Raw genomic sequence first — 21,274 nt, 5'->3', positions numbered from 1 at the left:
GGCAGGGTGGGGGGGTGGGCACGGGCAGCACGTGGGGTCCCAGCCGAGGTGCCTCTGCCCCTGCAGGTCAGCCAGCTGAACGCACTCATCACCTTGCTCATTGGAACCCTCACTGCCGGCGACAGGATGAAAATCATGACCGTCTGTACCGTCGATGTGCACGCGCGGGACGTGGTCGCCAAGATGATCACGGCCAAGGCACGGGCGCCCGGGCAAGGGTCAGGTGTTTGGGGACCCCAGCCCCCGTTCGTGCCTCTTCCTGGGGAGGCCGCTCTATTCCTGGTGGCAGCCACCTCCCCCTGCGCCTCCCCCCCAACCCCATCCCTCCCTGAGACTCACCCCTGGTGAGCAGTCAATCCGGGGGGAGGGGCTTGCTCATCAGGATTGGGCTGGGGGAGTTGGGGGTGGGTGGGGGGGGTGGGACCCTGCAGGAGGGACGGGGGCCCTTCCCGGGTCAGCTGTGGCTCCCACACTCCCGCCTCCTGCCGCCTCCCTGCAGGTGGAGAGCTCCCAGGCCTTCACCTGGCAGTCACAGCTCCGGCATCGCTGGGACGAGGACAGGAGACACTGCTTTGCCAACATCTGCGACGCCCAAATCCAGTACTCGTACGAGTACCTGGGCAACACGCCGAGGCTGGTCATCACCCCCCTCACGGACAGGTGAGGGCACCGGCGCCCGTCGCTTCCCGAGCAACCGGGAAAGGAAACCGCCTGTTTTCTGCGGACCCTTCCCCGTGCTCCCTCGCGCTGTCAGACCCGAATGTCCCCCCCACCCCACCCCCGGCCCCCCGTGGCTGACAGAACCAGGCGCTTGGGTCGGGGAGGCCTGCGTTCGGACTCAGTCCTGCCGCCCGGTGGGGACACCCAGCCTCGGGCGCCGCGTTCTGGGCCCATCACTTCACTAGCCGTGCGGTCTTGGGGGACTGGCTTATCCTCTCTGGGGGCCTGCAGCGGGGGGGGGGGGGTGCCATCTTACGAATGAGCTTGTGGAAGAAGGAGCGATTTAATGAGATAAAGCACTCCGACCGGCCAGGAGGTGCTCAGAGCGAGCCCTCCAAGATGGTGAGGTGACGGTCACTGGTTTACTCCGCCCCGCGGTGGGCACAGCGTCTGTGCTGCGTCTGCCCCAGGACGGTGCTGGTTCCTGGGCCGCGTCTCACACGCTGGCCGGGCCGGTCCCTGTCCCTCCCTGGCGCCCAGCAGGTGCACCATGGGCACGACGAGCTGACCCTATGGTGAGAGGAGAGGGGGCAGCCGTGGGGTCGCCGCACTCGGGATGATCAGAGGTCCCTTACAGATGCTACATAACCTTGACCCAGTCCCTTCACCTGATCATGGGCGGAGCCCCTGCCGGCCCCGCCGGGACAGGAAAGACCGAGACCACCAAGGATCTGGGCAGGGCCCTGGGCACCATGGTGTATGTCTTCAACTGCTCCGAGCAAATGGATTATAAGGTGAGCTCCCAGGCCCAGAGGGGGCGGCCAGAGGCCCCCGTGGGGACCACGTACAGCACCCTCCACGCTCCAAGCGTGTTCTAGGCATCTGGACACTGCAGGCCGAACCAGGGGAGGAGAGGCCCCAGGTTCCCGGTCTGCAGAGTCTCTGTACACAGCAGGCTCGGCAGCTGTGTCCCTGCTGGCCGTCTTGGCCCTCCCGGGAAGCTGGGGCCTCGTGGATGTGACTAACACGTCTGGAAGAGGCTCCTAGGGTCAGCACGCCCAGCCCCGAATGTCGTGACCCGCCCTAGGAAGGGACCTCCTCCCAGCCTCGGCTCTGAGCTTTCCCCCTGGTGGCTGGGGGCACCTGTGTCGTGGTTCATCCAGCCTGGGGCTTCCGGGTAAAAGCAAGTCCAGGCAGGCTTAGGAGGGGAGCCAGAGGCCAGGCCAGGCCCCGCCAGGCCCTGGAGACTGTGCAGAATGGTGTCAGTTTTCTGAGGGTCCCGGGAGAGTGCATACCCTCTTGGAGGCCCCGTAGAGCAGCTTCCGACAGGAGGGCTGGGGGTGGGCCTGAGGCCGGGAGCCTGGGTCTGCGGGGGCCTCCAGTCCCTTCCCCACCCTCATGTGAGCCCCGGGGCCCGACCCTCCTGAGGTGGCACCAGCAACCTCACCAGCACGGCCACGGTCCACGCCAGCCTCTGTAGTCCGGAGAAGTCAAACCTGAACCCGGACGCCCCAGAAGGAGCGTAACACTCCCTGGAGCCCTCGCAGAATCCCTGAAGACTGCCGATCACCGAGCTGAGGACTGGGGTGCCAGAAGCATCTAGAAGAAACTGACACTCACGCCCCACCAGCCCCTCAGAGAGAAGCCCCCTCCCTTGTGTGCAAGAAGAACATTGCACGAATGCGCTTGTCTGAACTGTCCAGCTGGGGCAGGGGGTGGCAGGGCAGCCCCCACCCCAGGGAGATCACCGGGCAGGATGGGCTCTCCCCGGCGGCCAGCTCCACGCGCTATTAGCCCCGCCTGAGGCGGGGGCGCCGGCCCTCCGCCTGCCTTCCTCTCCCCAGGGCTCCCTTCTCCCCTCTCACCCTCTCTAGTCCTGCGGCAACATCTACAAGGGCCTGGCCCAGACGGGAGCCTGGGGCTGTTTCGACGAGTTCAACCGAATCTCGGTGGAAGTCTTGTCGGTGATCGCCGTGCAGGTAGGGCCCCGCGGGGCTTAGTGCGCCGTGCAGCGAGGGGTGCTGTGGCACAGAGACGGGCGGTCTCCCCCGGTGCTGTCCCTCGGGGGCCCGGGGTCCGGGCAGGCACACGGAAGCGAAACCAGTGAGCATCGGAGAGAGCGGCGTGTACGTAACCAACCGCAGGTGAGGGGCTGCCGGAGTTTGCTTGGAGGCCGGGGACAGAGTTCTTTGTAACAGGTGTCAGTGCAGGATGCGTTAGAGAGCGGTGCTTGGAGGGGAGGGGGGAATCTGCCCGTGAACTTGGGGAATGCACCACGGGGGGGGGGCGCTGGGGACCAGGTGGGGACAGGATGCTCAGGTGGCGACAGCCCTGTGCTCACCCCACATTCCTCCCGTGATCCCACACACGCAGGAGGTGAGAACCACAGGGCTCTCTCCGGGGAACTGAGGCCAAGCTGGGGGTCCAGAAGCAACTTTGCATATTCCAAAAGGCCCCAGAGGTCAGGCTGTTGCTGCTGCAGAGGACCCCCACCCCCACCCCCACCCCCACCCCCACCCCCGCACAACAGACAGAGAAGCAGACACAGGTCCCCGGAGCCAGGCCTTCCGGCCAGCACACGAGGCTGCGAGGCAGAGCGGGGGGCGCAGAGGGGACCCCGGCCCCCCCTCCGCTCGAGACTCACAACCTGGGCGTGGGGCCCGGTTGAAACTCACTGATCGGACTCCCCAGCTCTGCGCTTGGCAGGGATCGGAACCCTCTGTGTTCAGTGATCGGAACCACCTCCTAACCCACAAGATGGTTTTGAGGGCTCAGGCTGGCCCGCAGGATGGGAGGTGAACGTGGGTAGCTGACATCCTCCACTGTTACCCTCCTGACAGAGAGCTGTCCCCGAGCCCTGAGCCAGGGGCCGGGAAGGCAAAGAGGGGACGAAGGCCGATGCCTTGGGGTGCCCCCGGCCCCAGTCCACCAGTGCAGCAGCAGTTACTGCCCCACCCCCTAAGTCGGTCACTGCACCCCAGAATGTTTTCTGATTCCAATGGACCAGCAGGGACCGGCCCGGGGTGCTAGCTAGAGGCTTCGCATGGGGTGGGGGTGTGGGGAGCCCTTCTGGAAGGGAGCCCTGCGCTGCGGGCCAGCCAGGGAGGAAAGGCCAGGACCGAGGGCGGGAACTTTGCTGGGAAGGCGGAGACTCTGAATTCAAGTCCGGGTGGTTGGAAGGTTTTAACCGCGATCGTGGGGCGCCCTCCAGTGGTGGCGCGCGGCCTCGCAGCCGCTCTGCCGGCGCGGACCCTCAAACCCGGCCAAGGACCCCTGAAGTTTAGCGATCCCCCAGGGCCGGCTTTCTTAAAGACTGTCTGACACGGAGGTGGCTCTGATCAGTGCTCCCACGCGGCGCTTCCAGGGCAGGAACGGGACACACGGAGCCGCTAGGAGGTGAACACCACTCAGCGATAGTGCGGAACCAACTCTGGGGCAGCTTCGCCCTTGGGGGCCGGGGTGGGGGGGCGTCCCCGGCATTCTGCTGGGTGACATCACGTTACACGCCGCACGACACCCTGGCGTTCTGCTGGGCTACGTCATATTACAAGCTGCACGATCCCACACAGCATTCGTGAAATGGCAGGGTTACAGCAATGGGGAGCCGGGGGCCAAGGAGAAGGTGGGGGCCGGGGGAAGTGGGGCTATGGCTATAGAAGGGCACCTGAGGGGTCCTCGTGGTGACGGCAATGTCCCTTGTCTCGACTGCCTGTCGGTGTTGGGGTCCTGCTTGTGATGCTGCACTGCTGCTGTGCCAGATGTTACCACTAGGGGGCGCCGGGTAGGACACGCGGGGGCACCCGGGCATGTGCTCCGGATTGTTTCTGAAAACTGCACGGGAGTCTAGTGTCTCAAAATGAAGTTTCATTACAAGGAGAGAAAACAGGGCCTGGGTGGCTCAGTCGGTTAGGCATCTGACTCTTGATTTCAGCTCAGGTCGTGATCCCAGGGTCACGAGATTGAGGTCTGAGCTGGGCTCTGCTCTGGGCATGGAGCCTACTTAAGACTCTCTCTCTCCCCCTCTGCCCCTCCCCCCTCAAAAAGAGAGAGAGAGAGAGAGAGAGAGAGAGACCAGGAGCGTCCTCTGCAAACTCACATCCATGCACTTTAACACAGACGGAGATCCAGCCCGAGGAAGCTGGTCATTCCCACGCGGACTGTGTCTGTGTGCTTGTTTAGGTAAAATGCGTCCAAGATGCAATTCGGGCCAAGAAGAAAACTTTCAATTTCCTGGGAGAGATGATAAGCCTCATCCCCACCGTGGGCCTGTTCATCACCATGAACCCTGGCTACGCAGGACGCACCGAGTTGCCCGAGAACTTAAAAGCCTTGTTCAGGTGCGTGGGCAGAGGGGAAGCTAGCCCAGAGCAAGCTGGGAGCCAGGGGAGGCCGGGGACACGGGGCTCCCCAGTCGGGGAGGCGGGGGGTCTAGCAGGCAGGGCCCCCTCTAAAAGTAGGCGGCGGTCTTCCCTCTCTGCCTTCCTGGGGGGCACGGGGCACGTGCCCTTCGGTGGAAGGCAGGGTTCAGAGAAGAGTCCGTAGAACAGGCGTAGGGCCTGGCGACAGCCCGGGCGGAGGGCAGAGGGCATAGGAGGAACCAAGGAGGTGGAGAGTGGAGGGGGGCTGCTGGGAGCCCACCCCCTCGGCCCCGAAACCCTGACGCTACTTAAGTAGTGGGCTGCCTGGCAGGTGAGGTGCCGGGCTAGCTAACCAACCATGGGGTGGCGGGAGGAAGACGGGAGAAGCCGGAGGCCCACCCCGCCGATCTCCCCCAGGCCCTGCGCCATGGTCGTCCCCGACTTTGAACTGATATGTGAGATCATGCTGGTGGCCGAGGGCTTTCTGGACGCCCGCCTGCTGGCCAGGAAGTTCATCACGCTCTACACCTTGTGCAGGGAGCTCCTGTCGAAGCAGGTGCGAGCTGACGGCATCTGGGGCCCGCAGGGCGGCTGGGGAGGGTGTCTTCCGGGCCGGTCTGGGGAAGCTGCCCGAGCCGGAAGGCACGCTCACGTCCGCCGCCCGTGCCTGCCCTCCCCAGGATCATTACGACTGGGGCCTGCGAGCCATCAAGTCCGTGCTGGTGGTGGCCGGTTCCCTGAAGAGGGGCGACCCCAGCCGGGCAGAGGACCAGGTGCTGATGAGGGCGCTGAGAGACTTCAACATCCCCAAGATCGTGACCGACGACCTGCCTGTGTTCATGGGGCTGATCGGGGACCTCTTCCCTGCCCTGGACGTGCCTCGCAAACGGGACCTGAATTTTGAAAAGGTAGGTCCTGGCGGGCCCTCGGGTCCAGCCAGGGCGGGGTGGGTGTCGCGTCGGCACCTCCATGGCAGGTGCGACGGTGGGGCACGCGGCTCCCTCTGCCACGAGAGGCCCCCTGGAGCCACGAACGGCCTTCCAGCCCCGGGGGGCCCCTCTTTCAATGCTGGGGGCCGGGTCTCCCGGGGGAGCAGAGGGGGCTTCGGGCAGGTCTGTCCCCCGCAGGGGTGCTCGGGAGAATCACCGGCAGGGCGAGCGAGCGAGCGAGCGAACACAGCCACGCCGGGGGGCCTCCCTCACAGTACCCCCTGCCAGGCAGGAAGTCCCCCTCCCGCCAGGACCGCCTGGTCCCCGCGCCCAGCACCCCGCCCTGTGCGCGCCTCCCCAGATCATCAAGCAGAGTGTCGTCGAGCTCGAGCTGCAGGCGGAAGACAGCTTCGTGCTCAAGGTCGTACAGCTCGAGGAGCTCCTCCAAGTGCGGCACTCGGTGTTCGTCATCGGGAACGCGGGCAGCGGCAAATCCCAGGCACGCCGCCCCCCACCCCCCCCCCGCCCCCCGCGCAACCCTCGCAGGGCCTCGTCACCTCCCCACACCCCGGGGGCAGCCGCAGCCCTTGTCCTGGGCCCTCCTCTCTTCCTGCTCCTTCCCCCTGGACACCAGCCACCTGGCCCTCTGTGGCCAGTGCCCCACCCCCACCCTCCTGTTCCCTCCTGCCCCCCTGTGCAAGCCCCCCACGTTCCTGTCCCCTCCTCCCCCCATGTGAGCCCCCCACATTCCTGTCGCCCCCTGCCCCCCCCCCGTACCAGCTCCCCACGTTCCTGTCCCCACCTGCCCCCCTGCACCAGCTCCCCACCCCTACTCCTGTCCCCTGCCCCCTGCCACTACCTGGGCATAGTGAGAAGCAGAGGGTGGCGGCCAATATTACTCACATCGATAACATCGGAAGATTCTAAGCCAGCCAAGTGTTCAGCCGAACGCCCACAGGATGGATTCCCGTGCTATTAATTCAAGATCGTTTCCAAAGTAATAACACGGGGGACGCTCACAAGTTATTTTTAAAAAGGCAGAAACTGTATGAACCCAGTTTTCTAAAAGGAACATATACATATGTATGCATTTTTAATGTTTATTCATTTTTGAGAGAGAGAGGGAGAGGGGAGGGGCAGGAAGAGGGGACAGAGGATCAGAAGAAGAAGGCTCTGTGCTGACAGCCGACGCGGGGCTCGAACTCAGAAACCACCAGATCATGACCGGAGCCGAGGCCCGATGCGCAACCGGCTGAGCCCCCCCAGGCGCCCCACCCGTATGCACATTTATGTCTGCACGCACACACGCACACACACGCGCGTTCACGTGAACCACCGACAAGTGTCCTTAAACACCCTTTTCTCTGGGTGGAGGGATGGCGGGGAGTTCTCTTCCGCGAGCGGGGACGGCCTCCACGGTCAGGAAATCGCTGCGAGTTTTCCCGAGCTTAGCCCGGTCTCCGGGCACACGGTGCTCCGCTGTCCGCGGATGGGAGCGCCTGCGGTCCCCGTCCCCGGGTTACTTGCCTCGGCCACCGTTCGGGGGACGCACGCTCACCCGTGTGTCGGCAAAGCACGACAGTCGCGGAGCAGGAATTCTGCCTGGGGTTCGCAGGAGGCCCCCGCGGCCCTCGTGGCGGGCACCTTCCTGGGTTCGGTGCCGGGGTGGCCGGGCCCCCGAGCCCGGTGTGAACGCCCGCCCCCCCGCCCCCACGCCCAGGTCCTCAAGTCTCTCCACAAGACCTACCAGAACATGAAGAGGAAGCCGATCGCTGTGGACCTGGACCCCAAGGCAGTCACCTGTGATGAGCTCTTTGGGATCATCAACCCGGCCACCAGGGAGTGGAAAGACGGTAGGAGGAGCCGGGTCACCGGCAGGCGTCCCAGGGGCACCCCGGGCCTGCTCACCCACCCCGGCCCTGCTCACCCACCCCGGCCCAGATCATCCACCCCAGCCCTGCACGCTCACCCCGGCCCTGCTCACCCACCCCAGCCCTGCTCACACTTGCCCTGCTCCCCCATCCCAGCCCTGCTCATCCCAGCCCTGCTCACCCACACCAGCCCTGCTCACCCACCCTGGCCCTGCTCACTCACAGGCCTTTTCTCCACCATAATGCGGGACCTGGCCAACATCACTCATGATGGCCCCAAGTGGATCGTCCTGGATGGGGACATAGACCCTATGTGGATTGAATCTCTCAACACCGTCATGGATGACAACAAGGTTCAAGGGGCTTCTGGGTTCTAGAGCTAACCCTCAAAGCCTGGCGATGGCCCGGAGGGGGGCAGGGGGCTCACGGGAAGCACGTCACCACCTGCTGCACACAACGGACAGAACCTTCCGTAGACTGGCCCTGGGGAGTGAGACAGAACCTTCCGTAGGCTGGCCCTGGGGAGTGAGGGTCTGTCTGGAACGGCAGCAGCATGGGTGAAGGGCACAGATATGGAAAACTTTCTTGCCTAAATGGCATGTGACATAACGTGGCAGGACATCTAACATCTTGGAAGACAGAAACAGAATTCAGAATGATCTAGAAACAGCGGAAGACGACGATTCTTACTTGGGTGGAACAGGGAACACAAGAACTCCGGGGGGGGGGCGGGGCCACGCTTTCCAGAAACAAATGTGGTATCACAGTGATGCCCTACGCGGTGCTCACTTCGGGAAGCCTCCTGTGTTGTCTGGGGGTGGGACAGGTGTCAGGGACATCTAGGGAAGCTGGCTGGTGACGAGCACAGGTGCACGGGCCCTCTTTGTTCTGAGACACCCCCGTGTGACGAACCATCAGGACAATGGCACGTCGGCCGCTGAAAACCCACAGGCCTGACCCCCTTCCCAGGTCCTCACTCTGGCCAGCAACGAGCGAATCCCCCTGAACCGCACCATGAGGCTGGTGTTTGAGATCAGCCACCTGAGGACGGCCACCCCGGCCACCGTCTCCAGAGCCGGGATCCTGTACATCAACCCCGCAGACCTGGGGTGGAACCCGTGAGTTGGGTTTTCGCTTTTCCGTTCCAAACTGGCAGAGAAAGGCGAGGCTGGTGGCGTTTCCGAGTCGCCTGTGCGGGCGTGCGGGCATTCGCTCAACAAATACCGCACGCAGGGCCTCCCCCGGGCCCCGGGTCACGGCAGCGGAAGGACCGGCGACAGCCGTGTAAACACGAGGTGACTGGCACACGGCCCCGTGCGCCGGGAACCCTGCGGGGAAGCGTTCCCGAGAGGAAGGCGCAGTTTGGGCTGACACCTGGCGGGAGAGGGAGTTTTCCAGGCGGACAGAAACTGCAGGGAGCTCGCCAGGCGAGAACCAGCCTTGACGGGAACGTGGCGGGGCGGGGTGGCTAGAGGGGGAGGTTCCGGGGTCCCGGTGGTGGTCGGGTGTCCGTGGACGGAGCGTCAAGCCTGAAGATGCTCTTGGCAGGAAGGAGCTGATACTGGACCAGCCTGCGGGGCCCACACGGGGGCCCTTTCTGGGGTGAAGAGGGCCGGCCACGCCAGGGGACGATGGGTGACCACTGGGGGCAGGGAGGAAGGGACGATGTGAGAAATGCTCAAAATCCTAAGAAATGGAAGATCTGGCATTGATTCGGGGGCCCGAACCCAAAATCAGAGTGTTGGAGGGTCTGGTTCCACCCAGAGGCCCCCAGGGAGGCAGCGGCCCAGGCCTTTCTCCTGGCTGCTGGTGGCTCCGGGCCACCCGTGGCCACCCTTGGCTCGTGGATGCATCACCCGACCTCTGCGTCCACATCCACATGGCCACCTTTCTGTGTCTCTCGTGGTCTCCCCTCAGTCCCCTTTTCTTGTAGGGACAGTCATGGGATTGGGGCTCGCCCTCATTTCGGGATCCTAACCTTGACTACATCTGCAAAGACCCTTTTCCAAAGAAGGTCACATTTATGGGTCCTGGTGGACATGTGTTTTGGGAGCCACTACACCACATGTGAGAGTTTCCAGGGTGGGAAGACGAGGCAACAGGAGGGAGGCGGAGGGTTTGGGGGTACCGGGGGGGGGGTAGGAAGGAGAGAGCCGAAAGGAAGCCTTGTGCCAGGAGTGGTTCTCGAGGCCCCCGGAGGAAGGACCAAGCCGGTGAGCGGCTGTTTGGGGACGAGGAGGGGGGGGAAGTGAAGAGGGCAGGGGGCCAACACGCGCCCCCCGACCCCCGGGAGGAAGGCATCCCTCCCACGGGGACAGCAGTGACTTGAGGCCGGGAGACCGCAGGGCACATCCCAGAGCAGGAAGGGGAGCGAGGTTTCCCCCTGGGAGCCGGGCGGGGGCTCACCCCGCTTTGCCCGCGGACACAGATCGTGGAGAGGATCGGTCTGTCATTCTGAACAATCCAGGGTGCAGTGGGGCAGACGTTTTAGCTGCCGGTCCTCCGTTCTGATGCAGGCACGTTAAGAATCGGAGCCTGTCCTCGGGGCTGCGGATGCCAGGCTAGCCGTGTCTGGTGACGTGAGCCCCCCGCTTCTGCCCCATCCTGGAAATGATGCGCTCGCTGACCCACGAGGGGGCCGGACGCTGTTTATGCTTTAGGCAGGCCACTTAGCGCTCACGGCAGGCCAGGCTCCCTTCTGCGGGCTCTAAAAATATCAGCCCAGGCAGTCCTCACTCCCACTCAGACATGAAAAACCTGGGAGCCAGACACGTTGAGTAACTCGCCCAAGCTGCTGCTGGCCGAAGGGGATTCAAGCCCAGGCAGCAGGCCCCAGAGTCTGTACCCTCGCCCCTGGGGTGGCCCACTTCTCAACAACCCACGCCAGCAGCGGGTGGACACCAGACAGGCCAACACGGGTCCTCAATGGTTCCCTATTGCATTAGTTGGGACGCCTCCGTAGAACGTGACAAATTCATCTCTAATTAGCTAAAGCCAAAAAAAAAAAAAGTTTGGCTCAATTCACCAAGCGGTGCTTCAGGTACGGCTGGATCCAGGAACTCAGATGATCTAATGAGAGGCGCCTGTTCCTCTGTCTTCCCTTCCCTTCCTATCCCCCTCCCCCTTTCCACACAGACGATGTGAAATCTTTCTCCTCCCCTATGTCCAGCCCTGCCCCCATCAGTAGTGGCTTCGTCTGGGGTAGCGAAGATGTCTCCCAGTCGTTCTCGGCTGCAGGACCCCCCATGGCTAGAATGCCAGGGGCAGAGCGCACCCCCAAGGCCCCGCCACCCCCGTCAGACCCTCTCAAGGTCTGCGTCTGGCCGCATCACCAGGCAGGAGCGCCAGAGTCACTCAGAGGCGCCGGGGATGTTCACCAAGGGGAGGGAGGCCACGCGGGCCCGCCACGGTGGCCCCACCACCCGGTGCCCCCCGTCTCCCCCAGGGTAGTGAGCAGCTGGATTGAGAGGCGCAAGGTGCAGTCGGAAAAGGCCAACCTCATGATCCTCTTTGACAAGTACCTGCCCACGTGCTTGGACAAGTTGCGTTTTGGCTTTAAGAAGATCACGCCCGTGCCGGAGGTCACGGTCACCCAGACCATCCTGTACCTGCTGGAGTGCCTCCTCACAGAGAAGAGCGTGCCGCCCGACTCCCCCAGGGAGCTGTACGAGCTCTACTTTGTGTTTGCCTGCTTCTGGGCCTTCGGGGGGGCCATGTTCCAGGACCAGGTGAGCGGCCGGGCCCCCCCCCACCCCGGGGAGCCAGCCGTCCAGGCGGGGCCTCTGGGCGTCCCTAGCCGGGCCCCGGTTTGCTTTTCAACAGCTTGTGGACTATCGAGTCGAGTTCAGCAAATGGTGGGTCAACGAGTTCAAGACGGTCAAGTTCCCCTCGCAGGGAACCATCTTTGACTACTACATAGATCCCGACACGAAAAAGTTCCTGCCGTGGACAGAGAAAGTGCCCTCCTTCGAGCTGGACCCCGACGTCCCGCTGCAGGTGCCCGCCCTGGGGTGGTGACAGTTGGGGAGTGGGACTCAGCGCCGCGTCTCACACTTCTTGACGGGTCACCGAACACACACGATTTTCAACAGCAAACCCGGGGACTTGGCAAACCGTTGGGTCTGCAGGTTAGCCGGGAGGTGGAAATCAGAGGTGCAGGACGTCTGAGGGTCACGACTCCTCCCCCCCCACCCCCGGCCCAGGCCTCTCTGGTGCACACCACAGAAACCACGCGTATTCGCTACTTCATGGATCTGCTCATGGAGAAGTCGTGGCCGGTGATGCTGGTGGGGAACGCAGGCACGGGCAAGTCGGTGCTGATGGGGGACAAGCTGGAGAGCCTCAACACCGACGACTACCTCGTGCAGGCCGTGCCCTTCAACTTCTACACGACCTCGGCCATGTTGCAGGGTGGGGCCGGGGCCAGAGCGGGGGTGCGGGGGTACGGGGTGGGGCCAGAGCCAGGAGCAGGGGTGCAGGGGTACGGGGTGGGGCCAGGGGGCAGGCTAGGGTGCAGGGTGGGGCCGGAGCCAGGAGCAGGGGTGCGTGGGTGTGGGGTGGGGCCGGGGCCAGGAGCAGGGGTGTAGGGGCATAGGGTGAGGCTGGGGGCAGGAACAGGGGTGCAAGGTGAGGCTGAGGCCAGTCTGGGGTGCAGAGTGAGGCCAGGGGTACAGGATGGGGCTGGGGCCAGGAACAGGACTACAGGTGGGACCAGGGGCAGGAACATGGGTGCAAGATGAGGCCAGGGCCAGGCTGAGGCGTAGGGTGAGGCCAGGGGTATGCCAGGGTACAGGGTGGGGCTGGGGCCAGGAGAAGGGTGCAGGGTGAGGCCAGGAAAAGGGGCATAATAGGGGGCCAGGTTGAGGTGCAAAGTGGGACGGGGCCAGGTGGGGGTGAGGGGTGGGGCCAGGGGCAGGAGCTAGGGTGCGGGGTGGGGCTGGGACCAGGAGAAGAGGTGAGGCCAGGGAAAGGGGTGCAGTAGAGGGCCAGGTTGAGGTGCAGAGTGGGACGGGTCCAGATGCAGGGGTGCAGGGGTGTGGGGTGGGGCTGGGACCAGGAGAAGGGGCGAGGCTAGGGAAAGGGGTGCAGTAGAGGGCCAGGTTGAGCTGCAGAGTAGGACTGGGGGCAGGAGCAGGGGTGCAGGGGGTGCTCAATGATCACGATGGGTCCTCACAGCCCCGCCTGGACGCCCCCAGTCACGCTCATCCCAGTGGCTGGCCCCTTTCCGCCACAGTCCCCATCATCCCTTTTCACTAAGACCAGGGACTGGCCAGGGTCCCCTTCGCCGGCCACGCCCCCTCCACTGGCCTCCGTCCTCAGAGGAGGGGGGATGGGAGTAGTCGCCAGGACCCCTCGTCCCAGAGCTCCTGGGCAGATCCCACCGGGAGCTCCCGCCACAGCCAGTCTGGGGTGGCCCCAAGGTTGTCCAGGCGCAAGGCTTCTGCCGCCTGCGCCTTGGACCCTTGATGCCCAAGGCTCCCGGCTTTGCTCCTGGGGGTGACGGAGTCGAAGCCCACCCATCCTCAGGGCCCCTCCAGGGCCACTGCCCAGGCCACGCCACCTGGTGCTGGGGACCACGGGCCCCGTAGGACCTCCCTCCAGGATGTACCAGGCATGGAGGCAGCCGGCTGGCTCCCTTCTCCAGGGGTTCTGGAGAAGCCGCTGGAGAAGAAATCCGGGAGGAACTACGGTCCGCCAGGCACCAAGAAGCTGATCTACTTCATCGACGACATGAACATGCCCGAGGTGGACAAGTACGGGACCGTGGCGCCCCACACGCTCATCCGACAGCACATGGACCACGGGCACTGGTAAGCGGGCGGTGGGGCGGGGGCTGCGGGGAGGGTCCAGGACCGGGATGCAGACCGGGCCAGAGGAGTGCACCTCCTGCGAGGCTCGGGACAGCCCGGCCTCCCTCCGCCCCTCGCTCACGCGGGCCCCCGTTCGCAAGACACCCACGGTAACCCCACAAGCACCATCCGGCATTAGCAGGACGGGGTCAAGGACTCGCAGAGGCTGATGGCAAATCGGTATCCGGAGCGTGCCGGGAATTCCTGGAAGCCAAGAACAAGCAATGACTCCCAGCGGAGAAAAACGCATAAGGGGGGGGGGCGGTGCGGGGAACCCCAACAGGTAAGAGGCACGTGAAAAATGTAACCTTTCGGCTCATCCGAGTCCCTGCAAGTTTTGTCAGGGCAACGGCCAGCCTATCTGAGAATCGTTGTCGTCATTATCATTCATGATTACAACGACCCGGGCCAGGCACCCCTGCCCTGTGTCGGGTCTCCGTGCGTTAGCGCATTTAGTCCCCGTGTTGGCGCAGGGCACGGGGCGCTGGGCCGCCTTGCCCGGGGTGGGGGCCCGATGCTGCCGGACGGCAGAGCTGGGGCGGAAGCTCGCGCCTGCACACTGAGCCACCCCGCCGCCTCTCGTTTCCAGATTTTCCTTGAGGACAGGAAGTGAAATCGGCCCGTTCACATATAAGCGATACTCATGGCGGGTTTTGGTCACCACGCGCGAGAGATGATGGCGGGCGGGGTGGGGGCCGGTGGCACAACTTTGGGGGGGGTCTCCCTCGCGCAGGTACGACAGACAGAAGCTGACGCTGAAGGACATCCACAACTGTCAGTACGTGGCTTGCATGAACCCCACCTCCGGATCGTTCACCATCGACCCCAGGCTCCAGGTGGGTGGAAGCCACACTCAGCTCGTCCCGCCACCGTGGGGTTGAGGTCTCAGAACAAGCACATCCCCTACGGTATTCGGGACACGCTTACTCATCAGGACAATTGTTTGTTATTTACCTGAAACTCAGATTTATCTATTATTTTTTTTAAGTTTTTTTTTTTTAATGTTTGTTTATTTTTGAGACAGAGAGAGAGTGTGAACGGGGGAGGGTCAGAGAGAGAGGGAGACACAGAATCGGAAGCAGGCTCCAGGCTCTGAGCCGTCAGCCCAGAGCCCGACGCGGGGCTCGAACTCACGGACCGCGAGATCGTGACCTGAGCCGAAGTCGGACGCTGAACCGACTGAGCCCCCCAGGCGCCCCTCTGAAACTCAGATTTAGCAGGATCTCCCGTACTAACGTCTGCAACCCCATCCAGGCAGGACCTCGCTTCTGAAGGATCTAAGCGGATCCTTATGATTTCGTGGGATCTCACCACATAGGACGCCCAAGGAGGGAGACCGTCCGTTCTGACCATGCCCGCGAGACACTAGGTGACGGGGGCAGAGCCTGCGCCCCCAGGCAGGCAGGCAGCCCGGGCCACCAGCTGGTCCCCCCGGGGCCGCCTGACGGGGATCTGTGGTTGTTCCCGGCAGCGCCACTTTTCTGTGTTTGCCGTGAGCTTTCCGGGCCAGGAGGCCCTCACCACCATCTACAACACGATCCTGGCCCAGCACCTGGCCTTCCGCTCGGTCCCCACGGTGGTTCAGAAGATGAGCGCCCAGCTGGTGACCGCGGCCCTGGGTAAGCTGACGGCTCATCCCCTCCCCTCCTGTCAGGAAAACCTCCTGCTTCATGGGGCTGATGGCTTCTCCGTAGTCTCCCCTAGCAGATATGTTATTTATACTTTTAAAATCAATATTTTTAAACGATGCTATGTTGCAGCAGGAGATGTGATGAAATCCAGTGGCTTGAGGGGAGGGCGGGGGTAGGAAATTCAGTGTGCAAGGAGTGATTTACACGTCAGTAGGGCAGCAAGCCTCCCTCTTCGGCCGTGCAGAACTTCTTACTCAAACTGTCACCACCTCGTAGTCCGTTTGCCTTCGAAACCGTACCTTAAGCTCTGCCCTTCCTGAGGCCGTTAAGAGCACCTAAGAATCGATGTATCTTTTTCCGGTAACAGCCCTGCATCAGAAAGTCACTGCGATGTTTCTTCCCACGGCCATTAAATTTCATTACGTCTTCAACCTGAGGGACCTCTCCAGTATTTTCCAGGTACTGCTCTTTCAGCCCTCTTCTGGCCAAGTCCCTGATCCGTGGGTGCTCTCCTCCTGTGCTGCTCTCAGGAGAGAAAGCAAAGCGACCTAAGGACTGAGGACGGCAATGATGATGGGGCTGCGTGTGTCATTACCCTGTTTTGCTTGCCTGGTTGCATCTCCCACTCGAAGTGTGGACCCCATGCAAGCAGGGCCTATCTGGGCCGTGATCCCGGAGCCCCAGAGAGGGTCTGGAACGTGGTAGACTCTCCTTAAGAACCTGTCGGACGTGCCCGGGGCACTCGGTCGGCAAACGGCTGAGCCAGGACCGGACACGGGCAGGCTTGCGGCGGATCCCCGGCCCGTAACTGCCCGCCCTGTGGCCTTCGAGAGTCGGGTTCCCCCTCGTGGCCAGACTCGTCTGTCCCTTCTCCGCCAGCCACCCCGTTAGAGAATGAAGGCATCGGCCCTGTCGCGGGAGGAGGATTCCCCCACATCTCTGCCCGCGACACAGCCTCCGGGATGCACGTGGCCTCGGCCATCCGTGGCTTGGCAGATCACCGCCTGGGGAAGTGACCACTCTCTCGCGTCAGCTGCGTACGGCACCTGGCTGGCGTCCGTAGTGCAGCTGACGACGCTGACCGTCCCGTGCCTGGGGCAGGGGCTCTTATTCTCCACAGCGGAGATCCTGAGGGTACCGCTCGACCTAGTCCGCCTCTGGCTGCATGAAGCCGAGAGGGTGTATGGCGACAAGATGGTGGACGGGAAAGACCAGGACGTGCTGCGCAGAGTCACGATGGCTTCCACCAAGAAATTCTTTGACGTAAGTCAAGCCACCAAGTCCCTCTGATGAGCCCCGACAGGCTCTAGGAGGGCAGGGTGCCTGGGGCCCGCCGATAAGGCGAGCCCTCTCGGAAGGGCCCCGACGTGAGCGTGCGAAGGACCGCGCCGGGTCCCTAGAGATGACTCGGTCACGCGAGTGTGTGTCTGGGGGAAGGACTGACGCCTCAGTAGGTCGCGATGTGATGAGCTCCCTCCGTCCGCTTGGGGTAGAGAGAAAGGCCTGCTTGGCTCATGGCGCTCTGCTCGTACGTCCTAGGCTTTCTTGGAAGATTCTTTTCTTTCTCCTGACGTGATGGGAGATGGGACCGTCCTACCGGGGAGTTTTTTGCCCGCTGGTTTGCAGGGCCCCAGCAGCAGCGGTTTGGGCCCATGAAGACTCGGCCCGGCGTCCCGGGGCCGCTGCGGCCAGCAGCGCGATGCGTTGAGCTGCGTGCCCACGATGGACCGCGGAAGCGCCTTACCTCTTATTCCTAGGATCTCGGCGAAGAGCTTCTCTTCGCCAAGCCAAATATCTTCTGCCACTTCTCTCACGGGATCGGCGAGCCCAAATACCTCGCGGTAACCGACGTGGCCCATCTACACAAGCTCCTGGTGGACGTCCTCGACAGTTACAACGAAGTCAACGCGGTCATGAACTTGGTGAGGGGCGTGCGCCGTGCTGACAGCACAGGCGAGGGGCCGGGACCCCGCTTTCCCCGTCCCGCCTCGCTGGGAACCACGGCGGTGCCCTGGGGCGGCGTGACTCCCGGCAAAGGCTGCCTGGACTCCCCCCCCCCCCCCCGCCCCGCCCGAGGAGGGTCTGGGCCGTGGACGGAGCCGCGCCCGCGCGCCCGGGATGCCAAGAAGCCTCTCGGCTCTCGGCAGGTGCTGTTCGAAGACGCGGTGGCTCACGTCTGCAAAATCAACCGCATCTTGGAGTCGCCCCGTGGGAACGCCCTGCTGGTGGGTGTGGGAGGCAGCGGTAAACAGAGCCTCTCGCGCCTGGCCGCCTACATCAGCGCGCTGGACGTGTTCCAGATCAGCCTCAGGAAGGGCTATGGGATCCCAGACCTCAAGGTGAGACGTGGCTTTCTGACGAGCCGCCCCTGCGGAAGGGGAGGAGGCGGGGGGCAGGGAAACTCTGACCACGCGCCGGTCCGAAAAGAGGCCCCGGGACACAGAAAGTGAATGTCCCTGCAGGGTCCTCGTCGGAGGGAGTAAGGCCGGGACACGTGCTTCCACCAGCGCCCGCGCCCCTGTGGCCCAGGGGAGAGGCCGTGCGGGTCCCCGTCCCCGCCGGGCTGGAGTCTGTAGGGTCAGCCCAGCAGCAGCGGGACCCGGTTCTTGCCCCTGGTCGCCGAGTTGTTCTGTGTCGTTCCCGGGTCCCCAGAGTAAATAATTCCGGGCGGTTACTCGGTATCTGACTACGAACTTGGATCCTGCCAGGCTGCGTTTTGAATTAATCAAACAAACATTAGTGTCAACGGGTCTCCCATCGCCAAGACGTGCCGCGGAGGCTTTTCATTGATTTCTTTTTCCCGAAAGTTTGCTCTGGCCGGGGAACTGTGCTCATCAGACATGAGTGGTCCAGGGCAAATCGGCGTCCTGCTTCAGATTAGAACTGAAACTGATTCGACCGCAGTACAGGGGGCGCATCTCTCTCTGCGTTGGTGCCGGGGGGCCGCTTCTGCAGGCCGGACCCAGCGGGGACCCTCCCCACCGCACGGGGCCCCGAGGACCCTGAGGGTCGTTGGTGGGCAGCTTTAGCGGGGTGACCTGGAGCCCTGCCGGGGCACAGCGCCCTGGGATGCTCTGCGGGAGGAGGTGGGCCGCCGGCAGAGACCCTTGGAACAACAGTGGGGACGGGGTGCTAATTCTCAGCCCTGCTGGCTCTGCCAGGGGGGCTCTGCCAGGGACCACAACCTCTGGGCAAGCATGTGGCTTCTGTCCTTGGCATTGTCCCCAGTGGATTCTACTCTTTCCAGCAAAGGACTAGCCGATGTATTTTTAGGTCCTTGTGTTAAGGGAAAGGTCTTCCTACGGGGGCTCCACCGCCTCCTGGACGGGACCGGCTCGCAGCTTAGCCGGTCAAGTTAGTTCACTCTGATTTCCCGGGTGCACTCGATGGCATTTAGGACCCTCGCCTCTGAGCTGTATCATCTCACTGGGTTTTCTCCGCTGAAAAGTGTCTAATCTATCAACCGAGTTATACTGGTTTATTTCTTTTTTGTAATGTTTACTTATTTTTGAGAGAGAAAGAGAGAGAGAGACAGAGTGTGAGCAGAGGAGGGGCAGAGAGAGAGGGAGACACAGAATCGGAAGCAGGCTTCAGGTTCTGAGCCATTAGCACAGAGCCCAATGCAGGGCTTGAACTCATGAACCGTGAGATCATGACCTGAGCCGAAGTTGGACACTTAACCGAATGAGCCACCCAGGCGCCCCACATACTGGTTTATTTTTACGATTGCATCCCAGTGTCTGTCGCCGTGTGGATTTTGTCCCTGGCACATCACTTTAGGCCCAGTTGTGAGTGTTGAGTCTGAACAGCGTTCTTACAGGCGATCTGAGGACTGTGCCCTCAACACCCACTGCGAGCCGGCTGGTGCTAACCGTCCGCTATCACTTATTGAGCAGCTGCTGTGTGTTCAGAAGTAAAGAAGCAGACAAAGCGGGCTGACGGGGCTTGTGTTGTGCCGTTAGTGATGTGATGTCGTTACGCGGTCCATACCATAAGCTGTGGACGCCCGCTGGAGGTTAGAGGCAGGAAAGGGGTCAGGAACCGCCCCCGAGGGACACTGTGGAGAATCCTGGACGTGGTCCCCAGGAAACGAGACGCCATCAAGTGTTTGAGCAGAGAGAACCAAGACCTGGGAAGGTCCCAGAACAAAATGGAGGGCGGTTTGAGGACCACAGAGAGTGCCGCAGGGTGAGCGGTGGGGAGGTGCAGAAAAGCCTCGTGCCCCACAGGGGCTGGGACCGGGCCGTGTAGGGAGCGGGAAGGGAGAGACCTGAGGGGCAGTCTAGGGGTGCCCCCACCCGCCAGGGCTCTGCCTGCACAGGAGGGAGTAGGGGGGCAGGGCCTCGCTGGGCTCCCCACTCTCTGGGCCCCAGTGCTGCCCTGTTTGTATTCCTGTGGGATGCTCCCCCAAAGCCTGAGTCATAGCCCGGAGAGTAGGGACGCACCTGATGTGGAACCCCGGAAGTTGAGTCAGGGCCCAGCCCATGGTCTGATGATAAGCAGCTTAGGGGGCCTCCCAGCCAGAGATGGGAGCGTGTGCTCCCCTCCACCAACGCCGACCCCTAGACTCACCTGGACGCGGGTGATCACTGAGCTCCTTGTCAACGAGGGGCGAGTGGGGAAGGGACCCGCAGGCACCCGAGCTTAGGGAGCTGACCGTGACATCCGCACCCGGAGCGGCGCCCAGCAGGGTGGTGCCCTCCGCCAGGCCGCAAATGAGGCCGGGGCAGATCTGGGCTGGGGGCCCGGGGGGCAGCCGGGAGGAACCTACGTGATGCCACTCCGCATACACGGGCACCTGAGGAATTTGGGGGAGAGGAAGGACGTGCTGGGGGGCTGGGAAGTGCTGGGAGGTGGGAGGTGGGAGGCGGGGACCCCAGGACGGGACCAGCAGCCTAAGAGGGTGGGAGTGAGGGACGGGCAAGAGAGAACATGCAGGGCCGAGGCCACATGAGGGCAGGTGTGGCCGCCAGGGTCAGAGGGGTGAAGCTTTGAGACGGCGGGGCAGAGCCAAGGCGGGGCAGGACAGGGACGCGCCAGAGGAGGGACAGCCCCGCGGGCTCTCCTGGGGGCACCGAGGAGAGAGCCGGCCGGCCGAGCAGTGGAGCACCTGTGGGCTGATGGGAAGGAGCCACAGACCCAGATGTGGCGGGAGGGGGAGCAGCTGGGTCAGGAGGAACCCCTTATCCCCATTCCTAGACCTTCAATCTTTCCAGAAACTTCCACCCTGACCTGGACGGCCATACAGTTAGCTTTGCGCACCTCAGCCAGTCGGACCAGACTTGGAATCTGAATTTGGGGAACCTTTGCAGCTTTGCACCCAGTGGCTCCCACCTGCAGGAAGAAAGGCCCCTCCGCGGCATCCTGCCGACCCCACCCCCGCCCTAGAAGCTGCCTTCCCACTCACAGACCCGCTGCCCTCCGCCACCTCCCTGGGGATGACAGCCGGGCCGCGCACGCTCAAGCCTCTGGATTTAGACACATCTCCAACCACGGGCTCAGTGGGGCGGCAAGACGAGGAGAGCCTTCCTCCTAGCTCTGAGGCTCCTCCAGCCTGCACCCCTGCCCCTGCCCGAACCCCACCGGTGTGGCCCTCCTCTTCTAGCTCAGGACCTCCCCTCGCTTTCGTGCTAAGTTGTCAAACACGTGGAACTTGGGGCTTGCTTTCCACCGCCGTCCCCTCCAGCTAAGGACCTTGGTAACGTTTCTGTCCGGACAGAGACGCCAGGGAGGCTGGCCGCTGCCAGAGGGCAGCACTGAGCCACACGGGATGCCTCCAACTGGCCCGTTTTAAAGCCTTTGAAACGATTACACGGGCCCATCGGTCTCAAAGAAAAATTAGACATTACACGTAGTAGGTCATCAAACCCTGCAAATTCGCATTAGTACCTGGACGACAGACGTTTCGAACGAATATTTACATCTCTCGCGTGCAAGGGGGCACATTCTTCAAGAAACGCAAGGTATTCGTACCGT

General features: G+C 63.0%; 1 protein-coding gene across 1 annotated transcript in view; it reads left to right on the top strand.

Moving 5' to 3' along the window:
- Positions 1–21,274, top strand: part of DNAH17 (dynein axonemal heavy chain 17) — a 98,549-nt gene that overhangs the window by 46,883 nt on the left and 30,392 nt on the right. Inside the window, 21 exon segments of the mRNA XM_047093942.1 lie at positions 67–198; positions 500–660; positions 1,298–1,454; positions 2,535–2,639; positions 4,840–4,997; positions 5,436–5,574; positions 5,699–5,926; positions 6,309–6,446; positions 7,668–7,800; positions 8,044–8,171; positions 8,788–8,936; positions 11,264–11,546; positions 11,641–11,814; positions 12,021–12,228; positions 13,463–13,628; positions 14,401–14,503; positions 15,139–15,286; positions 15,666–15,757; positions 16,400–16,561; positions 17,056–17,220; positions 17,446–17,637. Coding sequence (XP_046949898.1) covers positions 67–198; positions 500–660; positions 1,298–1,454; positions 2,535–2,639; positions 4,840–4,997; positions 5,436–5,574; positions 5,699–5,926; positions 6,309–6,446; positions 7,668–7,800; positions 8,044–8,171; positions 8,788–8,936; positions 11,264–11,546; positions 11,641–11,814; positions 12,021–12,228; positions 13,463–13,628; positions 14,401–14,503; positions 15,139–15,286; positions 15,666–15,757; positions 16,400–16,561; positions 17,056–17,220; positions 17,446–17,637 — 3,321 coding nt within the window.

The sequence above is a fragment of the Lynx rufus genome, unplaced genomic scaffold, assembly GCF_022079265.1.
Source record: "Lynx rufus isolate CCGP_SWC_20201006 ecotype Redwood Valley unplaced genomic scaffold, mLynRuf1.p SCAF_37, whole genome shotgun sequence".
Classification (NCBI taxonomy): domain Eukaryota; kingdom Metazoa; phylum Chordata; class Mammalia; order Carnivora; family Felidae; genus Lynx; species Lynx rufus.
The sequence above is the reverse complement of the archived record's forward strand: the minus strand, read 5'-3'. Positions and strand labels throughout refer to the sequence as shown.